Raw genomic sequence first — 14,508 nt, forward strand, 5'->3', positions numbered from 1 at the left:
TTCAAGGAGCAGCGAATGTTCATTGTAAATACAAGTATCAGAAAACACACGTTTGAGGTGTAAAAAGCTTAATTTGCAAGGTCAGTGGAAGTAACGACACAGTAATGAAACTAAAAGACGTCATGTATATTTTCCCATTGTTTTGATGTTACTGAACACATATCATCGCTTGGTCTGATTTTGATTAGTTTATACGCACCGAGCAAAACAGGCAAAACTCTCTGCCTTCAAGTTGCTTACATTCTAATGGGAGAAGAGGAGAAATAAATAAACTAACAAATAAAATCTATAGGATATCAGACAGTGCTAAAGGGAAAGTCAGAAGGGTGGACAGAGAGAATGTGTGTGTGTGTCCATGCATGTGTGTGTGCACGTGCATGTGTGTGTGTGTGTGTCGGGGGTGGGGGTGAGTCAGCAGCACGTGCTGGTGGAGTGGCCCAGGCAGCGACTGCTCTGATCAGTCAGTACCTCTGCTTTCCCTGTGTTGATTGCTTCGAACATCATCCTGCGAGAGGGGTTGCTTTTTCAAAATGATTGACAGGATGGCCTCACCGGTCAGTCACCCTTTAAACAGAGACAGAGTGAAGGTGAAGGAGTGAGCCATGTGGAAGGGGATTTCTGGCCCAGGGACCAGCAAGAGCCAAGCCCTGAGGCAGGCCTGTCTGTGGCTACAACCAGCCAGGAAATGGTCCGTGCCCGTAGTCGGGAGAGGCTGTCTCTGATGGCTCTGAAAGACAGATCCATAACTTCCTCTTACACTAAGCAGATTAAATAAACCCTGTTCAAGTTAGAGTTCATGGCTCTGTGATTTTGAATGGCCCTAAATGATTCTAAATCCTTGTCCAATTTAAAGATCAATGTCTCCGCTGCCTTGAAACAGGCTTCTCTGTGATACTTGTAGACTTAATTGTAGACACATTAGGACATTCATGAGTGAAATGTGTATTGGTTTTGTTTCTGAAACTACCACAAAGTACACATTCTGCTCCAACCAACTTCCTCCTTCCTGGACCTTCTAGCACTGTGTGTTCATAGCGCCCTCTCCTGGCCAGCTTTAGCGCTATGTTTCTCCACCAGACTTGGCTGCACCCAGACTGGTCCAACCCAGGGCTCAGAGTGGCTGGACAGGCCCGGATAGAAGATGCCTGTGTTTCCTCATGCGTTCACTTCCTTCCCCAGCCTGGCCTACATTTAGCAGTTTTATTGTTTAAAAATGCTGTCTCCTGTGGTCTGTTAACCTCTGTTCTCTCCGGCTTGCATCTGGCTCCAGACCAGCAAACCATTGCGCATTGCTACGTGAGTATTGGCGGGTTTCTGCTCCATTTCTCTGTGTCCCTTTTCCCCCTTTCCTGGAGAATTGGCAGGCACAAGCCGAGAGGATCACGGAAGTCGAAACGTCACTCCTTTTGGATATACTCCCAGCCAATCAGATCCCAGGGCTTGGAGGCCAAGAGCAGAACCCATGGTGGTTCTGACCTTAGCACAGAGGAGCTAAAGATGCAAACTGTCCCCCAGCCCAGCCGTGAACACGCACTGTGCTCTTAGGTCCTTCCTCCTAAGGGAGTGAAAATAAATTATAATGGGCAATTGAGGATGCGGGCAGAGCCTGGTTTAGGGGACTGCTGTGGGCTAAATTGTATCTTCCAAAAATTCATATATTGAAGCCCTAACCTCGCCCCCACCCCATTGTGACCATATATGGAGATAGGTTCTTTGGGAGGTAATTTGGTTCACATGAGGTCATAAAAATGGGGCCCCAATGATAAGATTAGTGTCCTACTAAGAAGAAGACGGACCAGTCTACAGCCATGCTACCCTGAACAAGCCCGATCCTGTCTGATCTCGGAAGCTAAGCAGGGCCGGGCCGGGTCAGTACTTGGATGGGAGACCACCTAGGAAGGCCAGGTACTGCAGGCATAAACAATAAAAAAATAAGGGATTGTAAGCTGACAAGGTCCTTGCAATCTGTGAGGTCAACCAAGGGTTGCCTTGCCTAAAAAATTTTTTAAAAAAAAGAAGAAGAGGGACCAGAACTCATTCTCTTCTCTCTGCCATGTGAGGACACAGCAAGATGGCGGACATCTAGAGCCCCTTCACCAAGAACGAAAAAGGCCGGCATCTTGATCTGGGACCTATCAGCCTCCAGAACTGTGAGAAGTAAATGTCTGTGCTATTTTGTTATGGTGGCCTGAGCTGACTGGACAGGGACCCGGAGCCTCTCTCTTTTCCAATGGAGATTAATAAACCATTTCTATCTATTCTACTCCTCCCCTTTTTCCATCTTTAAAACAGAACAAAATGGGGCGGGGGGTGGGGGGGAAGGATGCCATTAATGATTTACTAGAAGTCGTGTTTCAAGGCAATTAGTTGTCTGCTTGCCTTCAGGTGGAACAGAGGGCTCTGCTGGAAGTCCTTACTCTGGCAGGGGGTCCTCCCCACCCCCGCCTTGGCAACCCCGAGAGCAGCCTGGGAAGAATGAGATGCTGGGGAGTGTGGTGTTTGGAAGGAGAGATGCGGGCTGGAAGATTTCGCTCTGAAACGGTCTAAAGGCCACTTCCATCCTGAGTCCTCTGGCCATTTTCCTGTCTCTTCTCGACTGAGTCCTGTCTGATCCTTTTCCCCTCTTCTGATGGTCACTCTTTCTGCCTCCTTATTCTCAGCAAAGTAACCACAGAGTAGGCTTCTGGGCCGAGGGTGGCAGCCAGAGCAACGTGGGAAGCAGGGAACAGGGGATAAGGGACTGGGGACAGGGCGGAGGTAGGGAGCAGACACACGTGCCTTCGCCTCTGGTATCAGTGCTGCCTGCCTGGTCCCCACTGAAGGCGTATGTGTCTGACCCTACAACTGGACACTCTGTTCCACTTGCTGTTACATTCGAGATGGGAAATAGAAGAAGATATACAATAATCACATTGAAAAGCTGACTCTGCCCTGCCTACCCTTTGGTTTGTGAGTGTGAAATGGAGCAGAGGATGGGTTCACCACCGAAGGACTGTGGGGTGAGGAGGGGCCTGGCCTTCTGTGACACTGAGCAGCTCCAGCCCACTGTCCTGAACTCTGTCTTCTTGCTCATGGCTGGCACGTGGGGTGACGCACCTCCTGCTCCAACGGCCCCTGGCAAAGCTGTGCAGTAATGCTCTCTCACTGGCTGCATGTGTGGGACAAGAAGCTAAGAGAGAGGCTCTGTTGGGGTTCAGTGAAGGTTTTTCTAAGACAAGAGTGACATTTTAAACACGCTTGAAAAGGGAGAAGGGGAAAGGCGAAGCAGACTGATTCATGCCTTCCCTTCTCTTTTTAAATGAATCGTGTTACCCTCTGCCGCTGTCCCCACCCCCACGCCCCTCCCCCCACTCACATTTTCAGAGCAAAATGTATGCACGGAACATGTCTGAGATGCTGGCTCTGGGGATGGAGGGAGACGGGCTAGAAATGAGGGAGACGAACCAGACCCTGTCCCGCGTCTTCCAGAACAGCTGCAGGCACAGACTCGCGTCGGAAAGCACAGGATTACAACAGGCAGGAGCGTGGAGCCTGAGAAAGCCACACAGCCCCTCCTGATGTGGCACCCACTATGGAACTGGACCGGTTGCAACCTCTAATTACGCCGCTGGTGGCAAGAGTGAGGTCATGGTGTCTGCAAATGACGTTCCCAGTAACGAGCCCCTCTCAAAGTGGCAGGCTCCCTGCTCAGCCTCCTCCTGGCCCAGCAAAACTCTGATAAGAAGCCAAATCAGACCATTCCCTTCGTGTGTGTGGGGTGTGTGTGCGTGCGTGTGTGTGTGTGTGTGTGTGTGTGTGTGTGTCCAGGCTGAGGCCAGAAAGAGCCTAAGTGTCCTCTTCTCCACTCCAGAGGGATGGAGACAGATTTGCCTTAAGAGCAGCTGGTGGGGTGCTGTCCGCTCTGCTAACAGTCCGGGATGCCAGGTGACTTCCTTCACGAAAGGAAACCTCCAGCCTCCCCACAAGTCCCCAGTTGGTGCCCTGCCCTGGCCTTTGAGGATCAAACTCCCAGAAGAAGGTGCTTGGGCTACACATGATTGTGCAACCAGGTCTCTTCCTACAAAGAGAAGAAATGCTGTTTGGAGCCCCAGGCGCATCCAGATCAGACTCCTGGCTGCCGGAAGTCTGGGATTGGACGCAAAGAGGGTGGACTGCCCCGGGGTTTCTGACGGTTGTGTCGATGTGTGCTCCCACCCTCTGAGAAGGGAGATTCAGCCTTTCTGCTCCTCTGCCGGCTGAGGACAGGTTCTGGCAAATCCGGCAAATCCGGCTCTCAGGCCCCCTCTGTGAGCGAGCTGTGAAACAGCACCCTGCAGACCAGCTGTTCTCCATGGTCCGGGAAGGGCCTGGGCTCTCAGCTGGGGTGGTTAGAGCACGTGCGCGTCAGGGGTGGGGTGGGGGGGATGGGCACAGCTGGGCCTCCCTAACACATCTGGCACTGGCACGGCCATCAAGGGGAAGGAGGGCTGGCCGCATCTAGGCCACCTGCCCCCAAAGCCCTCTCTCCTTTACCAATAAGCCATTCAGAAAGGTTTCGGCCTAGGTTGGAGCACAGGTTGCCAGGGATAAAAGTCACAAAATGTTGTCTGAATTAGGTGATTGAAGGACTGTAGAGTAGGCAGGCTAGCTTCTCGGCCATTTTCAGAAGGACACTATAGCTCTTCTTCCATGGCAGGTGAAATGAGAATGCGAAATGTGAAGAAATGTTTTTGATGGCTGTGTGCGCTCCGCAGCCATTGCCATCAGAAGTGGTGCCCTCTGGGGTGGAGTGGGCCACCAGGGACAGAGGAGAAAGCGCTGTGGCCAAGGGGGGCGGGGTGTCTCATGGCTTCCCAACAGTAACACAGGTGGGCAAGGCCCACCCCTCCACCTGACTCAGCAGGCAAAGCGCCAGGGAGCACGATCGTTTAGGGACCCATGAAAATATTTAATTTCTTTTAAAATCAGAAGTGATAAATGAACTTTTAGGTCGAAGGAAATGTTTTAGCATGTCATATTAATAAATTTGTCTTTATGCCGACTGTCATGAAATATTATTTTTAATATATATATTTCTTTGAACGGAGGACGGGATCCAGGGAAGCAAACTGTCTGGTGTCCAGGGACGTTTTACTGGGTCCTGCAACCCGGAGCCGGGCTCCTGGCCATCGGGGGTCCTGGCCCCCCACTCACTCCTCTGGACCCACGAGCGAGGAAGCCTCCCAGGACTCCTCCGAGTGGCTCGGAAGAAGCGAGGAACGCAGAGACCTCGGCACCGACTTCACTTTCTCAGCCATCTGTAAGTCTCCGGCTCCCCTTTTGTCTCACTCTCTGCCCTGAGCGTTTCCAGACTTTTGAAAGCCTGACCTGGGAAGAAGAAACTGGAATCAACCAGTTGAGCGACCCCCCTCTTCCCAGCACAGCCTCTACCCCTGTCACTCAATGTCGGGGAAGGCAGCTGGGGTTCCCGGCTATGGGAGAGAGTGGGAATCCGACGAGGCCTTTGCGGGAGGCGTGGGGGGCTCGGAGAGGGGAGGGGCTGGCGCGCGTCCCCTCCTGACGGTACGAGGTTGGCACTGCTGCCCCCCGGCGGGTCCCGGAAACGCTGGGCGCCCGCGGCCACGCTGACGGATTGTGTTTTGCGGGGCTCGCTCCCGGGCCCGACTCGGGGCCGTCGCCGCCGCCGCCGCCGCCGCCCTCCCCGCGCGGAGGCTGCTCTCCAGTCGCGGCCACTGGGTAGCGCTCGGCCCCCCTCTCCGCGTCGCCGCCTCCGCCTCCGCCGCGCTCGTCCCCGGCTCACGCTGCCCCCGCAGCTCCGGCTCGGCGCGGGCAGGAGCGGCTCTCTGGACGCCGAGCCCGGGAAGCGGAGGGCGGCGGGCTCGGCGAGCGGCGGCGCGGCCGAGGCGCTGGGGCTGGGGCTGGGGCCGGGGCTGGCGCGGCGGCCGCTGCTCCACGCGCGGGGCTGGTCGGCGAGCGCCGGGCGGTCCGAGGAGGCGCCGCGCCCCCGGAGCCGGGGCTGCCCGCCGGGCTCTCCGCGCGTCTCGCCGAGAGCTCCGGCCAGGGCGCGGCGGAGGGCAGAACCGCCGGTCTCCATCCTCCGGCCGACAGGAGGCTCCGTGCCCGGGCGCCGAAAACAGCCCGGGTGGCCGGGCTCGGCAGCCGTCCCCGCCGCCCCGCAGCCGGCGCGGACATGGGCGCGCGGGGCTGCGCGGCGGGCCGCGGGACCCGCAAAGTTTGCTAGCCGGCTGGGCGCGGAGCCGAGGGCGCGCCCGGGCCCGGCGCCCTCGGGAGGGACCGAAGAGTCCCCGGGTTGGGCGCCAGAACTGCGGAGCCGACAGGGGTGGCTCGGCCCCGTCAGATGCCGCCTGCAAAGTTAGCGAGAAGAAAACTTCGGCTCCAGGGAGATTCGGACCGCGATGCAAACCGCGCCCCCCGAAATCCGCGCCCCTGAAAGAACCCGCGCACCCGCGTCTGCCGCCGCGCTCGGCTCCCGCCCGGCCCCGGGGGCCCGGCGCCTGGAACAGCGGTGACTGCGTCCGCCCAGACGACCCAGCCAGGGGGCGGGGTGCGGGCGGGGGGCGGGCAACGTGGCCACTGGAGGAAGTTTCCTGAAGTTGTCCTCTTAGTCCGGAGCCCGGCCCGGGACCCGGCCGAATCGCAGAGGCCGCCCTGCGTGAGAGAACAAGTCGGACTTGGGGTGCTGAAGGAGGAAGGCGCCCCGAGGCCGAGAGCACGGCTCCTCTCTTTCTCCGGGCTCGCCCCTCGCCTTCCGGGCGCGCCGCCGGTATCGGACTTGGACCGAAGAGGACGAGGGAGGATCGGGGTCGCCAGAGCTGCCCCTCCTGGGCATATTCCGCCCTGGGCCGGAGCCCCGTAGACAGTCTCTTGGGACGAAGCCCCGGGGTGTCGGACCCCACCAGGATTATAAAGCAGTGAGGAGGAAACCCCCACCCCCAACCCGGGCTGGTCACCATGTGGAGGCTGATGATCTGGACTCTGCTGGCTTGCACCGGATCCCCACGGCCAGAGCCCAAGGTAGGAGGGTCACCCCCACGTGGGGCTGAGGTGGGGGCCAGGGAGGGGAGCGGAGAGGGGACAAGGAAAGAGGCGGGGAGGAGGGAGGCTGGGAGTCTGCTGGCCTCATGGTGGCCTCCTGGACACCGGCTTGGCCCGGGCAGAGCGCTTTCCAGGGAGTTTCGGGACCCCCTCTCGAGTTTTGGGGGCTCTGGGGGTGGGGTGGGGCAGTCTTTCTGAGACTTGTGGCTTTCTGAGGGAAGGTGGGGGTCCGTACTGAGAGGCGTCGCCCGGGGAGGCTGAGAAGAACCTAAGATGGGGGGGTCGCCACTCCCCCACCCGCTGTGGGCGCCCTCGGGCGGGCGAGGGAGGGGCGCGCCATTCCTTGCCCGGCTCAGCGCCCGGCTCCTCCGAGCTCCTCAGGCCGGGCTCCAGGTTCCTCGCTCCGTGGCCGCGGAGAAGGCAAGGCCCTGCCGGGCAGGCGCTGGCCAACCAGGGCGGAGGGAGCGGCGAGAAGGAGCCTGAATCCGGCCCTGGGTGCCGGCTGGTCGCCCGGGGAGCGCGATCGCCGGGCCTGGCCACGTCCGGAGCCCGCGCCTGGCTGCCTGGCGGGCCGCTGGGGCTGGGGGCGCTCCGCGGTTAGAGCAGGGAGCCCAGGTCGCGGGTGCAGACCCGGACCCACCGGGGAGGTGGTGCACAGGAAGCGTTTCAGGCCCTCTTCCCTCCCACCCCCCAGACACACACAGCTCCTGCCTTTGCTTCCAGCTTCACTGGCCGCTCAATTGTCTGCAAACGCTGCTCTGACCTGTAGCTGCCTGGATCAGCCTCGCGGTGAAGGGCTGGTGGGCTTGGGGGTGGGAGTGTTAGGTTAAGGATGAGGAGGCGTGATCCGCACTGTTCCCCTCTAGAGAGCGGATGCCCAAACGTCCCCCATCCCCCCGGTCCCCTGGCTGGTCCCAGAAGGCGAGGGCGGCTGCACTGGCGCTTCCTTGCCTTTGGGGTTCGCAGACCCAGACAGTGGTGCCAGCGGTGTCCGAGCGGCGCCTGCTGGGGGCGGAGGGAGACAAGCCTGGACTGGGCTCGGGTACTCGAGGGACTTGGCGTTCCCTCTTCCAGGCTTGGGAAGGGGCCTGAGTCCCCTCCCCAAGGCTGCTCACCCTCGGAGGCGGCAGCCTCGAAAGGGGCCACACCTACCTCTGGGGTGGCTGCGGCGCGGTGAGGGTACCCCGCCCAGTGCCCCCAGAGTCAGGCAGGCCAGAGAGCCAAGATCAAAGAGATGAAAATAATCAGCGCCCACAGGGTTGAGGGGAGGATTTTACAAGGTAATTTACATTAAAGCACTTGGAAATTTTGTTAACGGGCTCTATAAATGTAAAGTAATAAAAGTTATTATTATATTTATGGTCTTCATAAAATCTTCCAGCAGGCGGGACCTCAGAGGTCATCTTTTTCAAGTAGCCATTTAACAGATGGGAAAGTGAGGTCCAGGGGCATTAAGTGACTTGATCGAGGCTGCTGAGTGATGTGGGGGCAGTCCCGATTGGGTTCTAAGCCCCCCTCTCACAGGAACCAGGACCATCTGCAGCTGGGGTGGGCTTGTGGGGTCCCCCAGGGAACTGTGGGGCTGCCAGAATGGGAACAGACTGTAGGCTGCCCTGGGACACCTCACAGCTTTGCTCTGAGATTCCCGTGGCGTTACCAGCCCAAAGGCAGGAGACAGAAAGTGCTCAGAGGGGTGTCAGCCTCTGTCCGGATGCTTCTAACTTAATTACTGCACAGACGGCCTGATTTCCAGCAACAGCATGATTTCCTTGGGCGGGTGGCACACAAGTGCTTGTTCCATCCAGGCCCAGGCCCATAAGGAATCCCCAGGTCACCTGAAGGTCTTTCCTTTTGAGTCCTTAAGTCTTTTCCACGCCGCACCTCTACACCTGTCCCCTCTACCTGAGGTCGAGATCCCACCCGTCCTGCCAAAGTTAAGACCAGGATACCTTCTGTCCCTGTGCTTCCTGTGGAAGGGGCCTGCCGGTCAGAAGCGGTGAAGGTCTGTTTGATTGATTCACTCCCTCTCCGGCTTCTCCTGTTTGCTGCCTTTTTGAGAGTGGCTGCCCAGGTCCCCTGCTGCTCCATTTGTGTTCTGGTCTGAGAGAGTGTTTTCCTTCCTCCATGGGGTACTCTCCTTCCATTTGTCTCCCAGGCGGCAAACTGTGCAGGGGATTGTGGGGACTTGGGCTTGGTCCAAGCTTGGGGTCAGTGTTGCATTTGTGTGTTGCGGTGGAGAGCAGGGCAGGGTCCGGCCATGGGGCTGGGGGTGCTTTCTTATCTGATTTGGGTTTAAGAGCGTAGTTTCTCCTTAAGTTTGTGGCCATGGTCATTAGCCTTTGGGGCGGTTGAAGTCACCAGCACTGTTTGTCACTTTTGAGTCCATGAGCCCCATTCTCCAATCATGACACAGAATGAGGGACCGACAGTGGTCCTCCCTTGGGACAGACCTCGCATTGGCCACTGACGGATTCCATCTAGACTTAGTTTTTTTTTTTCAGGTACTGTACCTGGGCAACTGGGTTGGGCTTGTGGGGTCCCCAGGGGTCTTATGCTGAACGCCACTATTTAACCATTTTCCCCTCAAGTGGATGTCACACAGTTCCCACTTCTTTCCCAAACTAAGTGGGTGATGTTGTAGGAAGAGCAGAGTCAATTCGAGGATTCGAGGTGTTGGGTGGGGGATGGGGGGAGGCCAAGTGCCTGGCACGGAGACAGCGCTTAATAAAGGGTAATTACGATGGTGATTGTTTTTACACTATAAGCCAGCGCACCCTGGGGAGTGGTTCCTGGCCACCCACCAAAAAGGCCTTGAATGCGTTCTCCTTCCTTCCGTGGCTCCGTAGCTCTGTCCTATCGTGGTCGTCCAGCAGGCCGGGGCTCCTGGGTACCCTGATCAGAGACATCTGGGTGAGCCTAGATGTCTGCATTTTCACAGACACCTCTAAGGATTTTTATGTGCTGCGAAGCTCGGTTAGTGCTGGTGAACATCCCAATGAGGCCAAGAGACTGGAAGGACAGTAGCAGTCCCGCCAGCTGATCCGGAAGGTCCTTTCGGGAGGATGGTGCCTGGAGGAGGAATAAAGGGGGGTGTGAGCCGAGTGAGCCAGGCAGTGGAGGAACCCGAGTGAGGACTAGGAAGCCCAGCTCTGGAGGCTCCTGAAGACTCCAAAGGGAAAAAGTTTAGTGCTGGGAGCTAATCACAATAAAAGCCAAACAGCACTCGAGGGAGCAGGATGAAAGTTTAATTACATGGTGTGGCTAAGCTGTAATTATTAATTACTGACAGTAAAAAATAACTTATTGATCAGGGCTTCTTGCTAATTACCACAAGGCCGAGTGGCATGCTTGCCTGAGGCTCAGCTGGTACGTGTCAAAAGCCCCGCACCCACACAAGAGTGGGCTGGCCGTGTCCCTGTTCCCTACATCCCCTTCTTCCAGGGCCAGAGAGATGGCTCTGTGCGCCCTTGCCTTCAGCCGGGGAGTCTGGAACGTTCCGGCTGCGGTTAGATGAGTAACACAGTTTGGTGCTTCTGACACCTGCCTCAGAAGCCCTCTCTTTCATGCATTTGTTCGGCAAATATTTATCGACCGCCTCTCCCCATCCATGTCCTCTCCTGGAAGGCCAGAGTGAGGCCAGGAGCCTTGTTCCATCAGGGAAGGGAGGCTGGGAAAGAGGCCAAGTCCTTTACAGCCGTTCTCTGTTTAAACAGCGCCCGAACGGCCGACTTGAAAATGATGTGTTAAACTGTATTGGTATGCATTTGACTTTGTACCACAGGACACAGTTGGGCTGTCAGCTAAATGGTAAGGGACAATGAACTCATTCTCCATCCTCAGGACTAATGTGAATCAGTGCACTTGACTTGAAAGAAACATGAAAAGTCATCTAGTGCTGTCTGCTACCCATAAATGTGGGACAAGTGGCCTTCTGGTGTCTGCTTGCATACCCCTGGTGATGGAGGACTCACTAGCTTACAAAACAAGCTAGTTGGTAGACAGTTGGACTCTATGTTGATGAAAAAATTGGCCTCTTGGGGCTGGATATCCTAGGGTTTGGCTGCAGTCGAAGGAGAACTCTGATTGGCTGGAACCTCCCTCCCCATCCCTTGGACTCCTGGACCCTCAGGGAGTCAGGAGACTGAGCTGGAATTGATGTTGGGTGTTAGGGTGCTGCCTGTGGGATTTCCACCCTCGCTTCCCCTGGAGCGCAGTGCCGCAGACAGCCCTGAAGCTGCCTAAAGTGGTGGGAATTAGTCATCGTAATTTGGGGCCTTGGGATGCCAATAGCAACAAATGGGCCAGCGGCAACTGCCGGCAGCGCCCCACAGCCTGCAGTGGAAGGGAAAACAGGCCAGGCTGCTGAGCCATCCTGGCTGCTCCTTGGCACCCCACCCCTTCTGTCTACATGCTGGGCAGAAGGCAGGGCCAGTGAGTGGCACTGGGTGAGGGACGAGGCCTGGCGGGGGGGTGGGAGGGGGCAGGGTCTGTACATCTCTGCTCCTTGGACTCTCTCAGCCAGGTGTCTGGGCCCGAAAGCCTCCCTCTGGGCCTGGGAGCCCTGCAAGGCCCCCCTCCTTCCGATGCTGGGGCACCGACATGTCGGATGGCCCCAGTCTGGGTTCCGGTTCCTTCGAATCCTGCCTCCACCTCTGAGCAACCTTGAGCTGAGGCTCAGCTTTTTCATCTGTAAAATGAAGGAATAGTCAACGAGAAGCACATCTACCTTGTCGAGTTTTCTTTTTGACATTAAGTGAGAGGATCCCAATCACTTATAAGAATGCTCTTAATGAACGTTAAGTCCTCATGATGTGTTGGCGCCAAGGTTTGGGGGTGCCGTCATCCGTACCCGCTCCACGCCCGCACATGAGCCTCGTCTCCCACCTCACCTTCACTCCCTCCCGTACACGGCCTTTCTGTTCCTCGAACTTCCTAGTCTAGCTCTGGTTTGCTATCTGATACTTGAAGTCCCTGCCATCTCTGTGGCCATGCCCACCCCTCCCCAGATGTCTGCAAAGCCCACTGCCCACTTCCTTCAGGCCTTCCCCTAATGTCCCTGACCATACCTAAGCACCCCATAACGCGGCATCTTCAAGCACCCACCCTTTACCTGGCTTTATTTTCTCCACGACGCCCAGCTCCATCGGACATATATTGACTTGTGTATTTGTTCATTGTTGGTTTCTCCGATGAGGGCAGGGGCTTTATTTTATTCACTGCCGTATCCTCAGTTGCTAGGGCAGTACCGGTCACAGAGAAGGAGCTCGACAAATATGAATGAGTGAATGAAGAATAAATGAGTAAATGCATGAACTTTTATCTAAGGCATAAAGCCCTTTGCCATCTGGCCTCAGTCCGCTTCTCCAGCTTCCTCTCCGGCCACCCACTCGCTCTCAGGGGTTCGTCTGTGCATCACATACAGCTGTGCCATGGAGCCCTCACCACAGTGTACAGCCGTGCACCCCAAGGATGAGAGCCCTGTCCTCCAGAGATTCCAGCTGAGGCTTACAGAGAATACAGAGTACTGTTGCCATTGAAATCCGGAGCCCCTTGCTCAGGCTTTCTCGCCCCCGTTCCCAGCTCTTCCTGCCTCTGGCCCAACAGGTGAAGCTGCTTCTAGCAGCCTGACCTCTGGGTTAGGTGACTCCTAGATCTTTGCTGAATTCCTACCAGCTGAACTCCACCTGTGTGATATGGAGGAAACTGGGAAGACAGATATAGATTTGGGGGTTATGCCCATCTGTGCATGGAGATACCATTTGACATCCATGAGAGAGGAAGACTCGCATCAACAATTAAATGCTATAGCCCATATCACTTCCCCTTGTAGCCCATTGGCCAGAGCTGATCACATGGTCCCGCCCAATGGCAAGGGAGCGGGAAAGAACAGGGCTTCTGAGTGCGAGAAAAGAGACCAGCATCTCTGTGTGCACTGGCGATGTCTAACATTCCTTCATAACCGCAAGGATGACACTGTGGTCTGTAGAAGCGCATTTCAGAGACTTGCTTTATACGAGACAGGGCCACCCCCAAAGCATCCCCGAGTTACCCCCAGTCTGTGCTCCCACCTCCTCGCTTTGTAGATTTTCTCCTTAAGCGGTTGAGAAGTAGCATGTCTAGTGGTCAATACTTTGGAACTGGGCTGACCTGGGTTCAGGCTCTGCCTTTGTGTTATTTTATGCCACTTTGGGTTCAGTCGCTTACACTGTCAACTCCCATTTCCTTGTCTGCATCCCAGGAGAAGTCAGTGAACTAGCAGGAGCAGAGCACTCAGCAGAGCCCGACATAGCACAGGCACGTAATAAGCTAATTTAACTATATTCGTGCTCTGCGTTTACCCCTCCAAATAGTCCTAAGATAGGATGTCGGGTTGCATTTACCTTTCAGATTTTCCCTCTGGAATTTTCCTCTGTGTTTCTTCTTTTTGCCCTACTGTCTTTTGCTGCATCCCTAGTTTAGAACGATTTTGTCTTTTTGCCCCATCCTAGGGATCTACAGAGGTGAAGGGCACTCACGTTTGGTGCACAGTTCTACATATCAGACGACGTTAGACGACATTCCAAGCATTACCTGCCTCCGTGCTCCCTCAGCTCCAATGTTTAGGTAAACTGAGGCTCAGAGCAATTAACCATCCAAGGCCCCACAGCCAGGAAGTCAAGAGGTCAGGATGCGAACCCCGGCTCTCTGACCCCAACGCCTGTCATCTTTCCACTGTCCCAGGCTGCCCTTTGCCTCGAGGGCATCCTTCACTGGTTATCCTCCCAGCAAGAGGTGCTCAGACAGTCGTGCCGTTGGGGGACTGAGGCTGGCCCAGGAAGGGAGCAGAGTTCAGAAACAGCCCCGGAATTCCTGCTCCTCCTGGCTCTTGCCTCCATTCTGGTCGCGTCCTCACTGGCAGAGTTCAAGAGGTCAGAACGGGAACCCCTCCTCCCTCTGCTCCTCTCCTCCTTCCCCTGCATCCCCTTCCTGGGGGCGGGGTGACATCGAGATGTTTGGGAGTCTCCTTAAGGTCACTTGGGGCATGCGTGACTGGCTTGCCAGTGTCTGAGCCGCACAAGTCTCCTGAGCTGAGTGGAGCTGGGCAGTAAAGCGACGAAAGTCCGATGCCATATAGAAAGCTATTAGCGACCCAGAGGGGAGATGAAATTTTGATGATGTGATAACCCTAAGGGGAGGAAATATTATTTGCCATAACTCAGCCCATTCAGGGAATTCGGCTTCTGGGGTGGACACAGGTGACTCTCCAGGGCCTGCTGGAGTCAGAACCTTGGACCTTCCCCCGCAGGGCACCTCCGCGGAGGTGCAGATGTGTCAATGAGGGTGGCGGAGTAGTAATCAGAACCAGGGCTGGGCACCTGGACACCTGGGCTGTCTCCGCGTAGAGTGAGTCAGTGTGACTCTGGTGCGGATGCCCCCTTTCCTGCTCTGGACTGTGGGAGCCGATCTGGGGTGGGCGGTCAGAGGGCTCTGGTG

The 14,508-nt window shown here is 56.3% G+C and overlaps 1 protein-coding gene and 1 pseudogene across 1 annotated transcript in view; both read left to right on the forward strand.

The window, feature by feature from the left end:
- Positions 1-1,798: 1,798 nt before the first annotated feature.
- Positions 1,799-1,917, forward strand: LOC120600401 (uncharacterized; annotated as a pseudogene).
- Positions 1,918-6,395: 4,478 nt separating this feature from the next.
- Positions 6,396-14,508, forward strand: part of SDK2 (sidekick cell adhesion molecule 2) — a 243,119-nt gene continuing 235,006 nt past the window's right edge. The window contains 2 exon segments of the mRNA XM_039859879.1: positions 6,396-6,505; positions 6,686-7,014. Coding sequence (XP_039715813.1) covers positions 6,396-6,505; positions 6,686-7,014 — 439 coding nt within the window.

The sequence above is a fragment of the Pteropus medius genome, unplaced genomic scaffold (genome assembly GCF_902729225.1).
Source record: "Pteropus medius unplaced genomic scaffold, Ma_sr-lr_union100, whole genome shotgun sequence".
Lineage (NCBI taxonomy): Eukaryota > Metazoa > Chordata > Mammalia > Chiroptera > Pteropodidae > Pteropus > Pteropus medius.